This window comes from Ochotona princeps, chromosome 19 (assembly GCF_030435755.1).
Source record: "Ochotona princeps isolate mOchPri1 chromosome 19, mOchPri1.hap1, whole genome shotgun sequence".
In the NCBI taxonomy this organism is placed as follows: Eukaryota; Metazoa; Chordata; class Mammalia; order Lagomorpha; family Ochotonidae; genus Ochotona; species Ochotona princeps.
This window is the reverse complement of record NC_080850.1, coordinates 5,665,890-5,688,801: the sequence shown is the minus strand read 5'-3', so window position 1 is coordinate 5,688,801 and position 22,912 is coordinate 5,665,890. Positions and strand designations below refer to the sequence as shown.

Genomic DNA, 22,912 nt, shown 5'->3' with positions numbered 1-22,912 from the left:
GGAAGTCTCAGAGACAGTGGGCATGGCAGGAGATGAGGTCACAGTGGTGGACTGGCTTGGAGAAGAATACTTGAGGGCCTGGCTGCCATGCTTCCCACTGGGATAACGGTCACATTTGGCTGCAGGGGTGGGGCATCTTCCCAGAGCCGTGCTGCCTGGGCCACTCAGAACAGGTTGTTCAATCTTGCGCATGGGCACACACAGTCAGCTCAGCCCCTCTTTTGGACCAAAGGGCTCTCTGTACTTGGTGGTGCTCTCTGAGGGCTTAAAATAGAAGCCCAGAAGCCAGGGTGTGTGGCTAGAGCTCAAAGCAGAGAAGGAAGGGCCAGGACACAGAGCTGCTACCTGCACGAAGCCAGTGCCCCCACCCAGGCAGTGCTGCAGGTGGGCAGAGCTTTGGCATGTTAGTCCTGCATCAGAACCCTAGTCTGTTTCCTTCATTGAAATCCCCAGAGCGGCCTTCTTCCCGTGTCACAGATGAGGGACCTTAGACCCACATAGATCCCAGTCCTGCTTTGGATCAGGCAGCAGAGCAGAAGTGCAGAGCCCAGTCACTTCCCTCTGCCACTGTGGGACTCCTTGTCAGGTGAGGGAGGGAACCCCTGTTGCTCGCAGGTGTACCTTTTCTACCCCAGGAGGACAACCCACTTCTGTCCCTGTTGCCAGAATGAATCTGTCTGTGGGGAAGTCCAGCCCCTGGCTGAGGCCCCAGATGCTGGAACTTGACAGGTGCATGTGGCCTTGAAGGAGCTGGCCATAGAGAGAAAGGTATACACTAGAGCTTGGGACCTTTTCCTCCTGCTGGACCAGAAGTCGGGCTCTTGATTGGTCTGTGGGATAAGACCTGGGTGTGGGCTTCCCCCCAACCATCTCCCATAAGCTGATGCCCCAGTGTGCCTCACACCCCTTTCCCTGAGCCCCACCTCCACACCCAAGATGCAAAGCAGCCCCCCCACCCCCCCGCAGTAAGTCAGCAAGAGCTCGGGTGTGTGATAGCCTTGGAGCATCCTGCCCGTCAGCCAAGCTGGTGCCTGCATGGATTGGCCTCCTACACTTCTGGGCACAGTCCTGGCCCTGCTCCTTATTGACCAGACAAGTGCCTGGACCTCTCCAAGCCTCATTTCCACTCCTGTGTGGGTGGGGGTATGGTAATGATTTTACCTCCCAGACACGCACAATCTCTGGCAGACAGCAGGTGCTCCCACGGGGCACCTGTGAGTATTAGATATTCTCCAAATGAGGGTGCAGAAGCCCCTGTCCCATACTGAGCTGGGGTCAGGCACTCCCAAGGGAGACAGGCAGAAGTGTGATTATCACCACTTACCTTGTAGCCTGCAGTCTGCCTCGGATGTTGCTCCAAGCAGGTGCCTGCCCATAACCCTCAGGACAAACCTTGTGTGACACTAGAATTGCTCCCCTGTGCTATAATGAGTCCTGTGTCATTGTTAAGAGAACAGGGGCCCAGAGAGGGCCACAGCTCAGGTAGCCCAACAGGTGGAAGAAAGAAAATGTGCCTGTGGAAGGGGTGATGTGCGGGCTGTTTCCCGCATGTGCTGGCAGGCTGTAGGAATCTCAGCCTTGAATAACAGTGTCTACCCTGCTTCTTGCCTTGACTCGCTCCCATTCCAGCTCTTGAGTCTGGTAGGGTGGCAAGGGGACAGGAGACATTCTGTGGATGGCCTAAGGGGGGGTGGGGCTTGAGATCTGATATGCACAGCTCCAACCCCTTGCCCAAGCAGGTCGGAACAATTGAGCACTTTCCGGAAAAGCAAAGCCGGGGGTTTTCCCCCGGAGTGGGGGGAAAAATGAGGAGGGAGGGGTAAAGAATCCCCAGGGGAGCACTACCACCACAGTGGGACAGTTGCCTGCAGAACTGCTGGGGAAGGGCCTCCACCTGGAACCCACAGCAGCTGTGACCAATTTGTGTGTGTGTGTGTGTGTGTGTGTGCGTGTGTGTGTGTGTGTGCGCGCGCATGCAGGGCATCACTGCATGGAGGCAGGTGTCACTGTGGTCCAAGGAGGGCTGGCTGGGCTTGGAAAGGGGAGGAGATGCCTGTGACTGGCCTGGCACTGGGATTCATTGGTGTGATGCTGGCTGCTGGAGCATCTAATGGGCCCTTAAGATGCCTTTTGACCCCAAGGCCTCACACTGGGATGCTGCTCAGCCCTCAACAGATCTCTTTGCCACATCTTTTTAGCTTAGTCTTCCTCTTGCCACCTCCGCGTGGTGCTGGGCCCATTGTATAGATTGGGACACTGAGGTAGAGAACCATGAAGCCAGCTGCCTCAGGCCTGGTGCCTCCCTGCTCCCTAGCCTCCCAGCCTTGGCAGGGCTTCCTGACTCAGTGGCAGGTGTCTGTGAGCAAGGTTTGGGGACAGCCACCCTCATGCCGTCCACTCTCATTTTCTCATATTGCCTGTGGTTCAGGGCTCCTGGCCCCACCTCGGGCCAGCAGGAGCCAGATTCCCTGGTGAGTAAGTCTCTGGGGAATGGGAGCGGCGGGGGTGCTGGGCAGGATGCCCACGGCGATTACAAGGTGCATTTTGTTGACATCCTCTACTTGTTGATATCATAACTGCACTCCTTGGGCACATGGTTTCTTTCCTCCTGCGCTGAGGGTGATGGATTTATGAGATGGGTGGGCACCCCGTGTCCGTGGATCCCAGCCAGAGCTGCTCAGTAACTTTCCACGCCAGCCAGGCGGTGATTCCTGCTCCTTGAGGCACCACCTCCTTTCCCGTGGGCAGCTGGGCTGTCCCAGGTGCAGGCATAAGAGAGGAGAGTTTCTGCATGTTTCAGCTGCGGTACAAACCCTTGTCCCTGCACACGCTGTGTCCCCGGGATCTTGAGGGCCACCTCCCATGGAACAGAGGGAAATGCTGAAATAGGAGCCTTGCACAGGTCACACAGCAGGGACAGGCTGGACCCCGAGACAGGTGATGGGGACACAGCCTGGAGTTTGAACGTCAGTGCTGTCGGCACTGGGCTTGGTGGCCAACTCCCTTCCCCATGCTAGACTTCCATTTCCTGTCTGTAGGACCACAGTGGGCCTCTCCCACTCTCGTGGGACTCTAGTGGGATGAGGGGAAGTCAGAGCCCTGTCCGAACTGAGGACTCCAGGCAGGAACTGCACCCTGCCAAAACTGATGTGGGGAGGAGCCAGTAAGAGCACCAAGTAGTCCGGCCACATCGTGTGAGGATCGGGGGTACATGTGGGTTCTGGGTTCAGATCCAAGTGGATATTGACCCTGCTGGCTATCGGCACCAGGACCTAAGGCAAAGCATTCTCATCTGTGAAATGGGCTCAAAAGGCTGGAGTGACACGCTGTGAGCAGGGCAAAGTCACCAGCACATACAGGATGGCACAGATCCCCGAACTTCCATTTCAAAGTGCTTTCCGCTTTACCGTCACCCGAGGGGGAAGGGAGCACAGATCCACGCTGGCTTCCTGCAGGCATCTTGGCCCCCATTCACTGGCTCTCAGGGGGCCAGTGCAAGCGCCGGAGGAAGCCCCAGAAGAATGGAGGTTGCAGGGAAGGAGAGGAAGCTGGGTCTTTAGGATAAGGCACATGGCAGGAGAGAGGCAGTATTTTTGGAGTTGCTTCTCCGGGGGGAGTGGTCAACCTACTGTGTCTTCACTCACTTCTGTCTCTTCGCTCCTCCTTGGGAGCCCAGAGCTAGCCCGTGCTCAGATGCCAGCTCCACCATGTCTGGGCTGTGTGGCCTTGGGCACCCCTCAGATGTCCTGATTGTGGCCCCCACGAGGTCGGGTCGCCTTCCTCCTCTGATCTCCCCCCAAGTCCTTCTGGGACCTCAGGGCTGCTGCCGGCCCGTAATTGGTCTCCTGCTTTCCTTTTTTAGATGCTCTGCTTATTGTTCATCCCAAGTTCTTCCAGCTCATGGCCTTGGAGCAGCTCCACACTAGCTGATTGATGACATCCACCCCGCAGCCCTGCCCCCGCCCCCCAGCCAGAGCTTCCTTCCTGCGACCCAGCTCACCCTCTCTTTTACAAGGAGCCCAGCCTTGTGCCTCGCCGGAGCCCCCTCTTATCCAAACCTGCACCTTGCCCAACTGTGGTACTTGGGCAGAACCTGTTTTGGGCTCTGGAAGTACAACCTCTGCCTGTCCTGCCCCAGGGGCTTTGCACCCTGAACAGCAGGAACAGTGAGTCTACACTTTGGGAGGTCTGCAGGTGCTTGCCTGTGACTTGGCCCCAGAGCAGTGAGGCTGGGGCTGGAGGGGGTAGGGCAGGTGACTGTCCCCAAGGCGGAGGAAAGGAGACAGCTTGGGGCTGGCAGATTCCAACAGTTCAGCAGCTGCCAAGGAACGCCTGGAGGAGACGCAGACGTGTGCAATGGGCAGCCCTGCGCCAGCTGTTGGACACGGGGTTTGAAACCTGGGCTGTTCTGTTGCCAGTTCATTTTTGACAAGCAGACAGGGAACAGACAAAACTTCCCAGGGTTTGAAGCTTCTTCAGGAATTTGGCGGGATTTCTACCCTATGTCTAGCCCTTTGGTGCCCACTTTCTCGAGAACTCTGAACTCCCATGCATGACTTTGAAGACCCTTAGGGCTGCGTGCGGCTACTGACTCCCACCCCATACGCCCTGTTCTTGCTTTTCCCCAGTGCACTCCGCTTCTACTCTCCTCCAAGCCAGCTCTTCACTTGGTGCCATTTCCTTCTGCCCCAAACATACTTCCCACTCCTTGGCCCCTGGGCTGCACAGAAGCTGCTCCAAGCAATCACCATTTCCCACGGCCCGGTCCCCAAGGCCGACCACCCTGTGCAGTGGAAGCATCTGTGTGTGTCCACCTGCACGCTGTCCCCTCTCCCCTGGGCTCTGGGATCAGCCAATGGCGTGTCCCACTGCAGCCAGTGCAGGCATGGGGCAGAAGCTGTGTAAATGTCACCTAGGGAGGAAATGGATTCTTGGGGGAAGAATGAGGGTGTGTTCCCTGCCCGCCCTGCCTCCCTGCCACACCACCTTGAGACCCTGGCCATGAGGCTGGGGCGTCCTAGATCACTTTATCAACAGTATGTACTGAAAGCACCCCGCAGAGGGTGGGAGCCAATGTGGGAATCCCAGCCCCCAGCTCAGTAGCCTTAAGGGGGTGTCAGAATGACCCCCCATACCCCAGAACTCTCAGCCCACCCAGCCAGGGCAGCCATCATTTAATCCGCCTGGCCTGAGCTTTGCTCCCCAGCTGCCTGGCTTGGCCTCTGGCCTCCCTCTGGGCCCACCATGCATGCGTGCGCAGCTGTTGCCAGTTTTGTTTGCAGAACCCTGGGGAGGGGAGCCAGGTCACTTTGCAGTCCAAGCTGGCCCTCTTCCACCCAGGGTTCTGGCCAAGCAGGCCTCCGAGGCAGAGCAAAGTCCCGGGAAACTGGCGCCTGTCACAGGGCGCCTGTCACTGCCCTATTTGGCAGAGGGGAGGAAGCGGTTGGTTTTTTTCCAGCCCACTTTTAAACCCACCAATGGGAGAGGAGGCTGCTGCCCTGTGCTGCCGGTGTGGCGGGAATCTTGACCTTCTCTGGCTAGAGTGCAACCCGCCACTCCCGCGCAGGCATGCACACACACACACACACACACACACACACACAACCCGCCACTTGCAGGCAGGCGCACACACACACACACACACACACACTCTCACCCGCATATATAAAGTACATACCCTGGGCTGCTTCCTACAGGCCACAGCCTTGGCTAGCATTTTGGCTTGTCTTTGTTAATTATTTCATTTATTGTATTTGAAAGACAGAGAGAGAACATTCCTATCTGCTGGTTCATGCCCCACATGCCCACCAACAGCTAGGGCTGAAAAGGTGGCAGCCATGAGCCTGGAACTCAGTCCAAGTCTTCCTTGTGGGCATGCAGAGATTCAAGGACTTGAGTCAGCATTGCTGCCTCCCAGGATGCACGTTAGCAAAGAGCTGAAGTTAGAAGTGGAGTGAGGACTGGAGCCTGGTTGCCTGGTAAGGGATGCGGACATCCCAAGCAGCGTCTTGACCACTGTGCCACCACACCGGCACTGTTGGTTTCACATTTTGGACTCGGGTGAATGTCATTTAGTACCAGAGATTTCTCATTCCAAGTCTACAATCCAAAGATTGTTTTATTTTTATTGGAAAGGCAGGTTTACAGAGAAGAGAGACAGAAAGATCTTCCATCTGCTGATTTACTCCCCAGATAACCACAACGGCCAAAGCTGAGCTGATCTGAAGCCAGGAGCCACGAACTTCTTCCAGGTCTTCCAAACAGGTGCAGGGTCCCAAGGCTTTGGCCCATCCTCTGCTGCTATCCAAGGTCACAGGCAAGGAGCTGGATGTGAAGTGCAGCAGCCAGGATATGAGCCAGCACCCATGTGGGATGCAGGTAGAGGATTAGCCAGTTGAGCCATTGCACTGGTCCCAATCCAGAGGTGGTTATAAAGTCCTGGATGTTGGATACCAGATGTGTGCATGGATGTGGATTTGCCTGTAGATCAGAGACCTTGCCCAAAGCACTTGACGACATCAGTGACTCCTCACTCCCCAGCCCCTGCCCAAAGGATGGAAGCAGCTGCCTTGAAACCAATGAGGGTGTGATACACAAGTCAGATCCCTACCCCTGAGCCTTGGTCTCCTTGTCTGGAAAAGAAAGACACCAAAACCTCCTTGGCAGGTTGATTCCGAACATAAACAAAGTCTTGTGCCTGCAGAGGTCCATGAAACGCCAGCCGGGCCTTCTACAGGAGGCCGGGGCAGGACAGACCAGTGTCCCATGGGCAAGCCCCCATCCTGGGGGAGAGGAGGCCATGGTGCTGGCTGCCAGGGCCGCGGTGGCTGGCCATGCCCTTTTCCTGGGGCTCTTTTTAGATCAAAGGAAGGGCTGGACTAGGGAGAGGAGAGAGGTCCATTCAGGGGCTGGTGCAGTGTGCATCTGGGACACAGCTAAGAAGGCTTAAAAATAGGCCGCCGGCCTTGGACATCAAGGAGAAGTAACTCAGGGGGGTTTCATGAGGCCCTTCCTGCCCACCAGGGCCCGGGAGATCCATCCCAGAGGGATGTGCTTCCCCAGCGGCAGGGAGCTAACAAGGGGATTCCAGGAAGCAGCACCTGCACTGGGTAGTCCAGCCAGGCAGCCTCACTGTGTGCTGTCCCTCGCTCTGGCACATCGGACGTGATTGGAACTCATTTTTTAGATCTTGGAGGGGAGGGACAGCCCTCAAGATCACATGTCAGGGGGATGGATGGTGGTGCGGTGCGTCAAACCACCGTTTGGGACACTGGCATCCGCTAATCCCAACATCAGCTCAAGTCCCAGCTTTTCTGCTTCCGATACCATCCTCTGTTAATGAGCCTGGGAAAGCAGCAGAGGATGGCCCAAGTGCTTAGGTCCTTGCCACCCACACAGGAGACCCAAATGGAGTCGCAAGCTCCTGGCAGAGACCTGGTGCAAACGCTACTGTTGTAGGTATTTGGGAAGTGAACCAGATGGCGAAAGATCTCTCTCCGTCTCTACGTCTCTCTCCTCCACCCCCATCCCTCTGTCTTTCAAACCAAATAACATCCACAGAGAGAAAAGCAGGTCACAGGGAGTAAATGATAAAGGCAGAATTTTATCGTTCCAGTTTTAGTAGATGTGCTGCCAAAGCGAGCACAAGACAGAATTTTAAACTCGAGCCTGACTCCTAGCCCATGTTCTTCTTAACTACCCCTGACATTGAGATATAGACAAAAAGCAACGGGAGATGGAAGTGAGAGTCTGAGACGCCACACCACTGCCACGTGGGAGAGCTGTGCTTTCGGAAGGTTCTGCCATGTTAGTAGCTAAGCGTGCACGCAGAGGCCGTGAACTCACCCCTGCACTGCCCAGCAATGGTTTCTATGTGCACCTGCCTCCCGAAAGACTTGCCCAAGGTAGAGCAGGGATGGTCCAGTACCCTCCGTGACCTCTTGGCTCCACCCCCATCCCTGCCCCTCCAGCAGCCTTTGAGTAACCCTGAGGGTTGGGCCAAGCCTGCCTCTCTCTGTCTGTTGTCACTCCTGAACTGGACAACCACCACGAGATCTCTCCTGGATGCCCCTCACCAACTTGTTTTCGGAGCCCCTCGGACCCAGGTCCTGCCTGGAAGAGGAGAGGGCTCACCAGTCAGTGGCAGTAGCCTGTCACAGAGGACAGGGCCATGGGAGGTAGTCCCTGGCCTGGTCTTGGGGTGGGGGGCTCCTGTTGGCAATGGTCCCAGCGATAGACTGTCGGACTGTGGCCCTGAAAACCTCTGTACCCCTCAGCCATGTTGCAGGGGGCACAGCAGATGTACTCAGATGGGAGGGGGTATGTGAGGATCTCAGTGGAATCTTCTATAGCTGTGAAGAAAAGTGCAGCCAGTGATGGCCAGAGAGCACTGTACTGACATATGGAGTCAGAAAGACAAGGCCCGAGGTGCCCGGATGCACACGGCCCCCGATTGTAAGCAGGTTAGCCACACTGAGTTCTGCATAGTGGAGAGCAAGTGGGGCAGGAGGACGAATTGCAGTTTAGGGTCATGGGGAGCTGGGTCCACACCACACCATTGCCCCTGCCTCCTCGCAGCCTAGAGCCTTGTCCTGTTGTCTCTAGAATAAACAGAGCCAGTCCTCCCAGCAGGGTGAATGTGCGCTGAGAATCTGTCCAGCTGCCTGGGACGTGGCACCCCTGCAGATGCAAGTTAGCCACTGGCTCTTCCATGGGCAGAGGAGACCTGCGGTGCCGTCAGAGGCAGGACGTGGACCAGAGATGAGAAGCGGGTGGGGTCTTTTCTGTCACGGGGCCCGTGTGTCTGTGGCAGCATTTGAATGAGGAAGCTCGGGTTTGCTGTGGACACTGCTGTGGGAGCTAGGATGGTGTGAGTTCACCTCCATATGTCTCCTCGATCCCAGCTGTTTGCAGCTGCCACCGCCATACCGCTTGGTGGCTGTGTTCTTTTGCTGTCAGCTTCTGCAATAGATGTAGATAATGCATCCTCTTAAAAATGTTTTCACTCTGGTTTTCCCTGCCACGTGTCAGGGCCCCCGCCCCAGTGCTGGAAGGAAAAGAGAATATTTTCATTTGATGGACCAGGTTCAGCATGTTCATAAATTCAGCTGGGTTTTGGCTGCATGCTGTGCCTGCATGTAGCTGGGTTTGCAGGAAGCGTGTCCTGAGTGTCCAAGCTGATACATCCCCCACCCTGGAGTTCACAGTAATATCTCCCCTCCACCTCCCCCCACACCCTGTGGCCATTGTAGAACATCCTCCTGGGTCTTCCTCGATTGTTGTAAAGACACTAAGGGAGAGATAAAGTGGGAAAACACAAAGTGTCAGGAAAGGAGACAAAAAACGATCCAGTCAGGTGGGCCCCTGGCTCTTTGGCAGCTGGAGGGGACCTTGGTCTGCTGGGCTCCCACAGGGAGCTGCAGTGCGGCTGTGTGGCATGGCCAAGGCCCCAGCCACTTCTGACCCTGGGCTGCCCCAGGTTTCCCTCCGTGTGACATGTCCACCATCCACGTGGTTCTGCCAGGCGGTTTTCTCACTGTCATGATTCCTGTGTCGATTCCTCCCTAGCAGGCTGAGGCCCTGCTCGGCTGCAAGCCGTGGCACAGCTCCTCTCACCTGTGCTGTGTACCCCTAGTCTTGCCTTCTGGTCTCTGTGAAGGCAGTGGCACCTTCACTGTCTGACACCTGCAAGGCACACTTCTGCCCACCTACCTTCCCCACGAGTTCCAAATCCTCCTGCCTTTTCTGCTCCCTCAACAGCAGGCTGGATGGGCTTCTCTGCCCTGCCCAGCCGCTGGCCAATAGTCCAGGACTCCTCCAGGCTCCTGTAGCTCCTAGGGCTGACATCTTGAGGAAGCCTTATCGTGTGCCTCTTTGTCATTGAGTATTCAACAGCAGCCCAGGTCTGTAGGAGGGCCAGGGGAGTGTGAGCTGCGGAAAAGGGAGTGTGCAACTGAATGAATGAACATTTTGCTTGCTGCCCTGCTGGTCCAGCCCACTGCCTGGCAGGCCTGCCCAGCAGTGAAGAGCTTCCGTAGGTGGCTTCTGGCTTGCCTCTCCTACATCAGGAGTTTGTGGCCCAGCTGTTCTCTCTTAGTTGCTCAAAGGCAGAGACACTGGAACACCTGTTTGGAAGAAAAGCCTTGCAGGGGCTACGGGGTTGGGGGATTACACTAGGCTGGCCTTAGCTCCAGCAGTTGTGTGGTTTGTGGCCCAACTCAACCCTCTGGGACTCTGTTGGTGCATCCCCATGGTGGGCCGGCCAGTAACAGCAGTCCTTGCCTCCTGGGGTTCCTTGTGAGCATTCAGTGAGGAAGTGTCCAGCCCAGGGCAAGCATCCCTTGTGGGCTCACTGCAAGCCAGATGTGGCTGTGGGTCAGGATGCTTTTGGTTGCAAGCCTCAGAAAGCCATTTTCAACCTGGCTTAGAAGCAGAAGAGGCCCGAAACTTGCCAGTCAGGTGAGTGACTGGGCTCACATCCCGAGTGGAGCACTAGCCAGGATGGAGGGCAGCTGGACCTGGGAGGAAAACTAGGGCATAGTACCTGGAAAAAGGAGGGAGGGACAGCTGGCAAGCAAAGGCAGCAGGTGCCCAAGTGGCCAAGATTGTGAGCAGGTTGGAAAGAGGGAGTCGTTCCTCATGGCCCAAGCCTGCAGGAGGTGGTACCTGGAGCCTTATCCTCCCCGGCCTGACCTCTGACCTTCTGCCTCCTGGGTTCAAGCATGACGTGTCTGAAGCGCTGCTTGCCTTGTCCTGGTTGATCTCGTGCTGGGGTGGGCCCCTTGCTCTCTGCCGTAAAATGGGCTGTCGGAGGAGGAAGTCTGTTGCTGTAACTGGAACACAGCAGCCAGCCTTTGCCGGGCACATGGGACTCAGAGAAGAAATGAGCATACCTGCCCTTCACCTGCATCCCTGGCCTCGCCCCCCACCCTGCTCCATCACTGCTCTGCTTCTCCTGAAACCAGAAAGTTGTTTAGCATGATTCTATCCACTGCATATAGTTTAAACGCCCAGAGCAAGTATAATGTGTTTTCTTTCTTTGTAATAACAAATTAAAACCTCCAACTCTTTACTGTCTGCAAAACCAGTATCTGCCTCCACCTCCCTCCCCATCAAACCACAACGCCTATACCCTAGTGTCACCTAGGATGCAGGTAGAAGCCCTGGACTTCCTCACCTACCATTCCCCAGCCCTGCCCCAGCATGCAGTGGCCTGTGCCAGACCTCCCAGAGTGGCTCATGTCACTGAGAGTAAAATGAAGAACCAGACAGATAGCCAATGGGCTCTTCTCCCTGACCTGTCCCCTCTCCTCTCCCTGTGTGGCTCACCCCCCTGCTGGCTCTCCTCACTTCCTTCTTGTTTTTCTAGCACACCAGCACACTCCCACCACAGGGCCTTTGCACTGGCTGGCTGTCCTCCCACCCCTACCCCCACCGCCGAGGATGCCGTCCCACCAAAAATGCTCTTGGTCACTCCTTCCCCACAGGCTGTCCCTTTAGTCCTAATCTGATTCCTGACTCTGCCCTGTGTTCCTTGGCTGCATCCCACATGACAGAAAGTGTTCCGTTCGCTTATCGGACTTTGCCTGCTACCCGCCTCCATCCAAGGGGAGGATCTTGGATATCTTGGGGTGGGGGAGGGGCTAGTGTGATGCCTAGCATATACCATACAGTTCCCTGACACCTGCTACCTGACTCAAGTCCCATCAGGTTCTTTTTCTCACATGGGACCTTGGCTTTGTTCCTTGGATTCTGGCTTGCCTGGGTCAGTGACATGTATTTAGAGAGAAGCCTCCAAGATTCCTTGCCCTATTCCTACCCAGTTCCCCGGGTCTTCCTTCTCCTTGGGCCAGGGCAAGGAAGCTGTTGTTCATGCACTCACGCACTGCATCACTTCTTCATTTTCTCCTGCCATAGCTCCCACAGGCCCCCGGTGTGCCCAGAGTACAGTGCGGGGCCTGGCCGCCTGAGTATGGGAAGTTGGGTCCCTGTCATGGGGTCGCCATTCTCACCATGTGCCTCAGCCAACCTGCGGACTGGCCTTGACTGCTGATAGTGAAGGGGCCACAGTGACTCATGCAGCCATACCCCCACTCTGCCAGCTCCCTGGCTGCCCCTGGGGTGGGACACGTGACAGTTCCACCCAGGTCCAGGCCAACTGGGCCCTTGGTCAACAAGTGGCCAGCCAGCTGCTCTGAGACCATCCCAAAGGTGCACACAGTGGAAAAGCCAGCCATGCTTGTCACAGGGGCTTCATTTCCAGTGGGCCGAGAAGGAGAGCAGGTCTCAGCTCCTGGCATGGTTTAACTCGGTAACCTCATGCTGGCAGGCTGGGAGTAGATCGCCAGACCTATACTACATGCCCGTGGTGTTGTAGCACCTTCATCTCTATTCTCCATCAGCAGCTATGAGTTCTGTAATGTCCCCGTTTTTCAGGCAAGGGAAGACCAGAGAAGCTGTTGCCAGCCCTGGGCCACACGGTTGGACAGCGGCAGAGCTGGGATTCCAGCCCCGAGGATCTCGGAGGCTCGTGCACCTGCCTTGGTGCTGGACAAAACTTGTCCAGAGAACAAAACCCATATCCTCATCACCTTCCCCCACCCCCCCCTGAGAATCCAGGGTCCAAGCTTCACCTGGAGGGACCCTGCCACCCAAAGATGGCCTGGGAGAGCCCTTTAGGCTGGGACAGACTGGGCGAGCTCCCCGTTGTGACAGCTTACTGGTATGAGCCCGTCTAAAAGTGGAGCAGCCCCCAGCTGCCCTGATGTGCAGTGGGCACAGCGACTTGGCTGTAGCTTTGGTCTAGCCAAGAACCTTCCCAAGTATAGCCCTTATAGCACTAATTAAGATGAGATCTAAAGGGGGAAATGATGATTCAAAATTGACTTCAGGGATCACAGGACTTCCCAGGGGTCTAACGATGACCTCTGTGTGTCTCTTGCAGACGCAAGCCCACCAGCACGCCTCCTGGCCACCCGGCCATGCTGCGGCCCGGGTCCCGAGCGGCGACCAGTCCTGGGTGAAGCACCGCGTTTCCATGCGCAGGCCAAGGGCAAGAACGTGCGGCTGGACGGCCACTCGCGCCGGGCCACGCGGCGCAACAGCTTCTGCAATGGTGTTACATTCACACAGCGGCCTATCCGCCTGTACGAGCAGGTGCGGCTGCGCCTCGTGGCGGTTCGCCCGGGCTGGAGTGGCGCACTGCGCTTCGGTTTCACGGCGCATGACCCGTCACTCATGAGCGCCCAGGACATCCCCAGGTATGCCTGCCCCGACCTGGTGACGCGACCCGGCTACTGGGCCAAAGCGCTGCCCGAGAACCTGGCGCTGCGCGACACGGTGCTGGCCTACTGGGTGGACCGCCACGGCCGCGTCTTCTACAGCGTCAACGATGGCGAACCCGTGCTCTTCCACTGCGGGGTGGCCGTGGGCGGCCCGCTGTGGGCACTCATTGACGTCTACGGCATCACGGACGAGGTGCAGCTACTTGGTAGGTCTGGCGCTGCAGGGAGGTGGGCTGGGCGGACCCTGTCTAGCCCGGATCCCCGGGTGCAAGAGTATGTTTCTTTACTGCTTCAGCCCTGTAGGTACGGCTTATTTAGGTGGGCCTGGGGCCAAGCTCTCTGTATTTCTGTATTTCAGTTCGTTCATTTCTCAGGACAGCCTGCCATCCCACCTATCCCCTCACGCCCATGTACAGATGAGCAAACTGAGGCACGGATGGGCTCCATCCCTGTGTTGCAAAGCTAGGCCCGGACCCTAGGTTAGGTTCCTTCTCAGACTCCTCCACTCGCTCTTTTGGTCATTCTCTGTTTCATTCACTCAGTTATTCGTGGACTCATTCCTGCATGTACTTCCGGACTGGCTCATTGGTCCATTGACTCACGTATGCACCTGCTCACGTGTTCATTTGTGTACTCATTCAGGAACATGGGCCCTGACCCAAGAGTGCCTACACTGCTGGCAGGTGAATCCATTGCAGGCCTCCTTGCTCAGGGGCTCAGGGTTCACCAGGCAGCCCAAGTGGGAGCTGGACCCTCCTCCAGGAAGCAGCCACAGATGCTGAAATTGTGATAATGAGGACTCAAGCCCTCTCCTTTAAACTTTACTGTTGCTGCGCTTTGGGGAAGGTTAAATGAACAGGCACACTCCAGGAGAGGAGCCCTTTGCAAGGGTACAGCTGAGTGGTGTTTAGTTGGCTGTTATCGCCTCTATCTCATTCCCAAACATTTCACCACCCCTAGAGAAACTTGAACCTGTACTAATCTACTTTGTGCTGTTGAACCTGCACGTTGCACCTGAACCAATCCAACCTTAACTTCCGGGGAACAGGCGAGGTTTCTCGTGGGTTCTGGGTGCACCCGTCCATGTAATTTACCTGCAGTGAAGCACACAGGTCTAGACCCATGTCCTTAATGCTGGAAAGTTCCCCTTCTGAGTCACACCCTCCCTCCCCTGCCCCCACTGTTGTTCTGGTCTTTCCCCTTGAATTAGTTTTGCCTGCTATCGAGCGTCACACTGGCAGGCTCATCCAATCTGCATGTGCTTGGATGTGGCTTCTTATCTCAGTGTAGTTTTTTTTTTCTAATGCATCTGTGTTTTTGCTGTGTGTATCAGTGGCTTGTTCTTTCTTATCACTGGGTAGTATTTCCTGATACATTCCCAGTCTGTAGACCTGAGCATTGGGCTGTTGCTGGCTTCTCAGCCTTGTATATTTTGCAGGAGAAGCACGACCTGGGCTTTTTACCTTCCGTGCCCAGCAATAGGCACAGAGACCTCTGTGCATACATGCAGGCTGTAGCTCACCACTTCCTCCCAGAGGTAAAGAAGGCCATAGAACTTCTGGGTAGTTCAGAACACACCAGCAAGCCCAGAGACTTCTGCTCTCGACCCGGGCTCTCCGTGTGTCAGATGTGGCCCTGGCCAGGTAACAGAACCTCTCTGTACCTTGTACAGTGGGTTCACAGGGGTGCTCACCTTGTGGGCTCATCAGTGGATCTGCATGAGATGACAAAAGTGGACCCCTGACACAAGAAGGCAAGGACGTAACTGCGCCTCTGCAAAGGGGCCAGAGCGCACGACCCAGCTTCAGGCAGAGGCAGAGCAGGTGGTGAGGCCCTCTCACCCTCCACGCCGGGGGCTTCCATGGGTGCTTTCACCATGCCTCCCCCACCCCATGTGTTTTCCAGAAAAGGTTTGGTGTTTTACCTCCAGTGAGTGCAAACTCCTAGACTTCCCCAGAACTCTTCTTAGAGCTGTCGGTTCCTGGGGGACAGGACTGCCATCCTGCCTCATGCCCAGCCCAGGAGCCCCAGACACTGACGATTGCTGATGGAGAGTGAGGGTTTTGTAAACTGCGGACTGGCTGCAGCCTTGGAGAGATGGAAGGAGGCAGAAGACACCTGGAAGGATACATGGACTCCACGCTGTCCGTGTGCTCACCCTGCTGGACCCTCACGTTATTTAGTGGCCCTGGAGGGGAAGGCACACCAGATGCCTCCCTCAGTTTCCCTCTCTGCAGTTTTCCCTAAGAGGCACAAATTCCTGGAACATCTGGGTGCAGGTGCTACAGGACAGTGTCCATAAAAGAGAATTAAAAGGGGAGGTAAGATTAGAAAGAACTCCCTCCTTGGGTCATGGGATGATGGGTGAATTTCACTTCCTTTTTAATATGTCTGCCAGTTACTTTAAAAAAATTTTATTTATTTTTATTTGAAAAGAAGAGCTACAGAGAGGGGCTGTGGGGAAGAGAGAAATCTTCCATTCAATGGTTCACTCCCCAAATGGCCACAATGACCAGAGCTGGGCTGAGCCAAAGCCAGGAGCGGGATTCTTCCAGGTGTCCCACGTGGGTCCAGGAACCCAGGCATTCTTGGGCGGTCCTCCACTGCTTTCTCAGGCCTTCGCAGGGAGCTGAATTGGAAGTGGAGCAGCTGGAATTCAAACCAGTGCCTATAGGGAATGCCGGTGCTGCAGGGGGAGGCTTAAACTGCTGCGGGATAGTATGCTGTGTTGTCAGAAATGTTTGGTTGTGACACACACCCAGTTCAACCTCACTTACACTCAAGGGAACTTGGGTCTTATGTGATTGGTCACCCAGGGAACAGCATTGGGTCTGGCTCTATGCAGCCCCCCAGAACCTGGCCTATGGGTCGGATTTTGCCTCTTGCTCCACTGTTGCTATGGCCGGCTCTGTCCTCAGCTGAACTCCCCTGTGGGGCAGAGGGAAGGCAGCTGTGGCTCCAGGCCTGTGTCCCACCAGCTTGACAACCCAGCAGAAGGAGACAGGCTCTTCCCAAAGATCTAACTTCATATAGCCTCCAGACTCCACCTGTCTGTCTGCCATGAGTCCTACACCCAGATCCAAATCCAGAGCCATGGCCAGGAGATTGGCTAAGTGATTGGGCTGGCTCAGGGTCCGTGCCCCTCCCCTTCCCTCTCTCGGGGGGGGGGGGGGGGACACAGTTGGCACTGGAGGAAGGGCTGCAGATGCCAGGTGGTAGCCAGAGGCAGCCTTTTTCCCCAGGCCTCTTCAGGGCGTCATTGCCCTGACTTGAAAGCCCTGAGCATCTGCCTTCATTAAGAGCAGTTATCAGGCACCTGCTGGGTACCAGACCCTTGTAGGGGGTTCCTTATGACAACTCAGAGGCAGGAAACCGTATGATCCTCTTTTGCAGACCTGGCCTTGAGAGAGAGCTTGGCCGAAGTCACTTGATGGTGATTCTAGAGGCAGAGTTTTCTGTAGTGTTATAAACGAAGAGCCTGATGGTCTGGGATGGATCTCTGCCACACAGGGCCTAGAGAGCCTGAGGCACCAGTGGCTCCAGGCTGTGGGTGAGGAAACCAACACCCAGAGAGGTTGGTCAGGGTTTGTCCGAGTCACAGTGAAAGAGAAAGGCTTTCGCCCAGCATCTGGGGGGGGGGGGGGGGAGAAGTGGCTGCAACTACAGTGCCCCTGTGGGCGGCAGCATCAGTCAGTGCCCACCTCTCTGTCCCCAGCAGGTGGCTAGAGGGATGGACCTTTCTCATCTTCCTTGGAGGGGAGAGCTCCACTCTGACTGCCAAACTGTCCTACTAAAGGCTCTTGGAGGTGTATTCTGGTTCGGGTGACATGTGGCACATGATCATGCCACAGTTCTAGCCTGGATAATCCACTCAGGGGCCAGTGAAATGGGTGGGGATCTCCATGTGGCAGGTGTAGATGCCAAAGTCACAGCCAAGGCTGTCAGGGGGCCGGTCAAGGTGCCTTTCCTTCTGTTTGGTCATCTTTGGCTGGCAGAAGAACAGCCTATGGGAAAGTCCTAGAGCCCTTGGTACAAGGGGCACCCCGGCACGCCCAGGCCAACACTCAGGCCTTTGATCCTGGGCACTTGCCCGTCTGTGTGCCCTGGGCTCTGCTCCTGTCCCCTCCGTCCATTCTTAGATCTGTCCCCTTTCTCTGTTCTCCACCGAGTCTCACCCTGCCCTCTGTGGCCCATCTCCCAAGGCCTAGGGGCCTACCTTGCACTGCACGTGAACCTTACAGGCTCAACCTCCCAGCCTCCCGTGCTGGGCACACAGGACACAGAGGGTCTCCTGCCAACTTCTAGGTGCTGCTCGTGGCTGCTGGGTCTCCCCCAGCTCCTAATGGTCGTCCCTCCTCCCCAGCTGCTCCTCCCTCCTCTGACCTAGGCACACCCTCCTTTCCTTCCATGGCATGATACCGTGTACATGTGGGGAAGCGTTTACTGCATGCATGTGGAGGAGGCTGTAAAGACAACTGTAGATTTTTCCAAATTGCCATAAAGGAAGGCTATCTTTGTCCAGATGATCTCAGCCATGCATGCTATCTCTAAGCCATTGGCTCCCAAATCCCTGCCCTTCCCTCTGCCAGCCCTGCCCACAGCCTCTGAGAGGCATCCCACCCTGGGGCACGTTCAGATGCAGGATTACCACCCCCCCTCATCCTGTCCCCTGCCATCGCCATCAGCAGAGCCACCTAGCAGATCTGTCCCCAAGCTCAGAAGTCATCCACGAGTCCTCTTCTCACCTCGGATCCGTTTCTGGGCCTGTCATGTCCTTTCTGCCCCGGCACACGGCCTGAATGGGCCTCTCTGGCCCTGGCCTGGGTTGTCTGCTCGGTGAATACTGGGTCGTGGGGATACCTTTTGGAGCCGTACTCTTCCGGGTCCCACCAGACCCTAGGATGGCTAAACCCCATAGGTAGAATCATGCGTGTTAAAGAGCTGGCGCTGGCGGCTATGCAGGCTGGGTCAGGCTGTCATCACATCGTGGCTCTCAGAAACAGCCACTTGTCCAAAATGCCTTTTCAAAACAGACCTTGTTTTTGTCTATTCTTGTATGTGCTGCTTTTCCTGATTATAAGAGCAGTCTGGGAAAGTGCTTGAAGGAGGTCATGGACAGGACAAGCATCTGGAGCAGCAGTCACAGCTGTTGTGGGGACACCTGCATCCCGTGGCAGAGTGCCTGGGTTCAAGTCCCCGGTCGGCTTCCGATCCCAGCTTCCTGCTAACGCACACCCTGGGGAGCCACAGGTGATGGCCAAGTTGAGTCTCTGCAGCCATGTAGGCTTGCCCAGATGGGGTTCCTGGCTCTTGGCTCCTGCTGGCCCAGGGCTAGCTATTGCAGGCTCCTGGGAAGTGAACATGGAGGTGGATGCTGTGTCTCTCTGCCACTCAGATAAACAAAATCAATCAGTAAATCAGGAAAAACTGTTCATGGAAAACTGAAGTACAAAATATTTCAGCGTAAAAAATTTGAAATCCAGTTTGTTTGCAATAAGCATTCTCACAAACTTCTTGAAGATTCTGCATATACGCTCAAGAAGTTTTAGCACCAGAACAAACTTAGCTTTTAAGCCTGTTTCTATGAACTTTGTGAAACACCCTGCTAACTGCCGTGTGCCTTGTGTACTTCCTTCCTGTTTTCCTGGGCATTCACTTCCATGGCTTGCCACACACACTTTTCTCCTAAGATTGGAATCCATTGGTTTTTATCTTTCATTTATGTAATGGACACTTTTTCCACATGGTTCAACATGAGTTGAAAAACTTGATTTAAAAAAAAAAAATCTGTATTAGTTTGGCATTATTGTAACGGAATACCTGAGGCAGGCTTCTTTAGAGAGCTTTGATTGATTGATTTTTAGCTTTACCTTGGGAGAGTAAAGTGCACAAGACGGAGGCCCCCGGGCTTGGACTGGGGGTCTGGGGGTGTCTAACAGCAGGGACACACACTGGAGGGAGAGGGCCCATCAGACCAGAAGTGGAGAGCAGATGGGGAAGAGGCTCCAAGGACTCGCGTATGCGCATGCTCAGGAGCCCCTCAGTCCTGTCTGAGGCCACAGCTGCAGTGGTCTGACCTCCCACCAGGACCCTCCCACACACAGTCCCTTGTTTCAAGTTTATTCACTATCTATTTATTTGAAAAAACAGAGCGGCAGAGAAGGAGCATCTGGTCCACTGCCCAAATGGCCACAATAGCTAGGGATGCTTCCAGCAGAAGCCAGCAGCCAAACTCCATCCAGGTCTCCCCCAGGGGTTCAAGTGCTCTTTACATCACTAGGGAGCTGGTTTGGGGACTCAGTCCCAGGCACTTGGATAAGGGGTGCACCTCCCCACCCAACTCAAACATCTGTTCCATTTCCTGCCGCTGGTACACCGTCGCACTGTGGACCGAGCCTCCCCATCTTTGCAAGCCTTTGAGGGACAGCACACATCCAAGCATGGCAATCTTCATTCATGTTTTTATGACACGTGCATACTGATCATTGAGAAATGTGTAACTCAGGAAAAAGAATCTGAAGAAAACCCCTTCATAATATCATCCCAATTTTACCATTACCATTTTCTCAGATATCTTTCTAGAGCTTGACTTCTGTATACATAATGAACAGATAGAGACACATATGGACATCCTTTTTGAAAAAATATTGATTTTCAAAGAGTTACAGAGAAAAGGAGAGAGCTTGTTGATCCACCGATCCACTCCCCAGGTGGCCACAATGGCCAGAGCAGGGCCAGGCTGAAGTCAGAAATGAGGAGCTGCACCCAAGTTTTCCATGTGGGGGGCAGACTGCCTTCCAAAATTGCAGGCAGGAAGCCGGATCCAAAGCGGAGCGGTTGGGACACAAACTGGCACCCGTATGGGATGTGGCTACCACAGTCGGCTGCTGGATCAAACACCGGCTTCACAAATACTCTTAGAAACCAAGTTCAAATCCCACTTTTTCCCTTAGGCCATATTTGGGAAAGCAGTCCTCTAAGCAAAGTTGTACACACTCCTCCTGCTAGACTCAGGCAAGGGTCTGAGAGGAAAAGAGGACCACCTCGGGGCTCCAGGAAGGTACAGGCTGTGGCCCACCACAGCCTTGAGGCCCCACTGCCCACTCCCGGGAGAGGGGGTAAATTCGGTCCAAGTGGCCGGTGTCCAGCTGCTCTCAGGCCTCGGGGACACACAGAGTCTGAAAAAAGCCGTGTTCACGATGTCATTTTCTATTAAGGAGACTTAGAGAAGCGAATGTTTTTGGCGTGACATATTTAACGTGGCAACATCTAACACAATCTTGGCTAGGGAGGTCTGATTGTAACAGCCTGGGAAACATTTTTCCTGTTTACTTGTTATGGGTGACAGCCTTTTATCTCTAAAAAAAAATCTTCAAACTATTTTTAGTAACTGTTTCTTCCTGATTTCTCTGGGTTTTTTTATTTAATTTTTTTTATTTAATTATTCAGTGCGGCTATTGGTCTCTCCTAGAGACTTTAGTCACACATCTAATTCAGTCGTGGAGCCAATCAACTCTGTTACGGTCGAGGCCTGTGTGCTAACCACTGAGACCAAGAGAGACAGGAAGTTATCTACCCAGGCAGGAAGACCTGTATGGGCCGGAGGGGAGAGGGGAGGGCAAATGCTGTTTCTTTGGCTGTAGCATTCGAGGACATTTTTTTTTTCTCATTATCACTCCAAGTTACTCAACCATGTGCTCACGACTGTGACGTGGGTCCTGGTGTTCTGTCCCACAGACAAAGCTGGTTGCTTGTGAAGACCATTGCTGATCATCTCCTCAGGCCGGCTGCCTTCCGGCCGAGGCTGGTGCAGGCCTCTTAGCTGCTGCCTTTGCCTGGTCATGGTCCCTTACCCGCTCCGTGCCTCAGCTACCCTCTCTGCTACAATGCTGGGTGGCAGGGTGATAACTCAGTACATCCCATTCCAAGGCTGTTGGAAAAACGCAGTGAGCTCTAACAAAGCTTACGATGCCACCTGCCCCCTGGTCAAGTCACTGATACTGTGGAGTTTGTTGACGTGGATGGATAAAGGATTTGTAAATGCCTTTTTAATACAAGTGTGCAAACTTCGGGCAGTGGGGGTGGCGGCTGCATGGAAGGGAAGCACTCTGGGATGAGGGAGGGTTGGCAGGAGACAAAAGGCAGGAGAGAGAAAGAGTAGCGCAGTCTGATTTCAGGTACTGGACCCACTTAAGTTGTCCTACAAGGAAGGCCGGGGTCCCTGCACTCATGCCACCCTCCTGTTCCACGCAGAGAGCGGCTTCGCGGACACCATGACGCCGGCGCGCCTCAGCCAGGCCCGCTTCAACGCCTGCCTGCCACCCAGTAGCCACGACGCCGCCAACTTCGATAACAACGAGCTGGAGAACAACCAAGTGGTAGCCAAGCTGGGTCACCTGGCGCTGGGCCGCGCCCAGGGCCCACCGCCACCTCCAGCAGCAGCAGCAGCAGCAGCAGCAACCAGGACACCTGCTGATGTGGCAGCCGCCGCCATCCCGTGCGGGCCCCGCGAGCGCGCTCGGCCCGCTTCCTCGCCAGCGCTGCTGGAGACCGACCTGCGCTTCCACTCGACGCGCGGACCCGACGTGAGCCTGTCGGCCGATCGCAAAGTGGCGTGTGCGCCAAGGCCCGACGGCGGTCGCACGCTCGTCTTCAGCGAGCGCCCGCTGCGGCCTGGAGAGAGCCTCTTGGTGGAGGTGGGTCGGCCGGGTCTGACGGCGGCTCCTGGTGCCGTGGCCTTCGGCATCACGTCGTGCGACCCGGGCGCGCTGCGACCCGCCGAGCTGCCAGCCGATCCCGACGCGCTGCTCGACCGTAAGGAGTACTGGGTGGTGGCACGCGCGGGGCCTGTGGCGAGCGGCGGCGACGCGCTCAGCTTCACGCTGCAACCCGGCGGCGACGTGCTGCTGGGCGTCAACGGGCGCCCGCGCGGCCGCCTGCTGTGCGTGGACACCACGCAGGCACTCTGGGCCTTCTTTGCCGTGCGTGGTGGCGTCGCGGGACAATTGCGCCTGCTCGGTGAGTGCCCGGTGACTGCGCCTGCATGAGCCCCTCTCCCCGCCCCCCATCTCGGCGCATCCCTGGAGCCCCATATTGAGTAGGGTGCCCTGAGAGGCTAGGTGGGTAACGGGTTGTTGTTGGGCTCAGGGAAGTAAGAACAGCCCCGAAGGTTCAGCAGGTGAAGGGGAGTTGGAGCCCTCCAGTGGGAGGTGATGCTTGCCCTGACTCTATGTCACATATAAGCGCCACAGGCCACCCCAGCTGCGGGTTAGATGCGGCCTCAAGAGGACCTGCCACCATCGCGTTATATGCTCCTAATAATGCTCTGAAACTTTCTACGGCTGTGAGAAAGCTGATGAAGATTGAGTGGACAGTGGCAGAGGCACCAGCGGGTCAGCCAACTTCTGGACAGGTCCCAGAAGTTACTGAGCCCCCACTTCCTTCTGCGCGCATGGGCAAACGCCTTGCTCCTGGCGGCGGCGGTAGCGTGAGGATGATGTGGAAGGCTGCTTACCTGGGAGACACACACCTGCGCTTGCTGGCATCATGTACAGTGACTGGATGAGGATAAGGGAGGCGGGGGCCACCCAGCCGTGGTCTGGCTCTTGTTTCTTCCAGGGAGTGGAGGT

At 55.7% G+C, this 22,912-nt stretch overlaps 1 protein-coding gene across 1 annotated transcript in view; it reads left to right on the top strand.

Annotated features, from left to right (window-relative positions):
• NEURL1B (neuralized E3 ubiquitin protein ligase 1B) overlaps positions 1–22,912 on the top strand; it is a 29,988-nt gene that overhangs the window by 5,306 nt on the left and 1,770 nt on the right. Inside the window, exons 2-3 of the mRNA XM_058677718.1 lie at positions 12,944–13,489; positions 21,537–22,301. Of these exons, the coding sequence (XP_058533701.1) occupies positions 12,944–13,489; positions 21,537–22,301 (1,311 nt within the window). The remainder of the gene's footprint in view (positions 1–12,943; positions 13,490–21,536; positions 22,302–22,912) is intronic.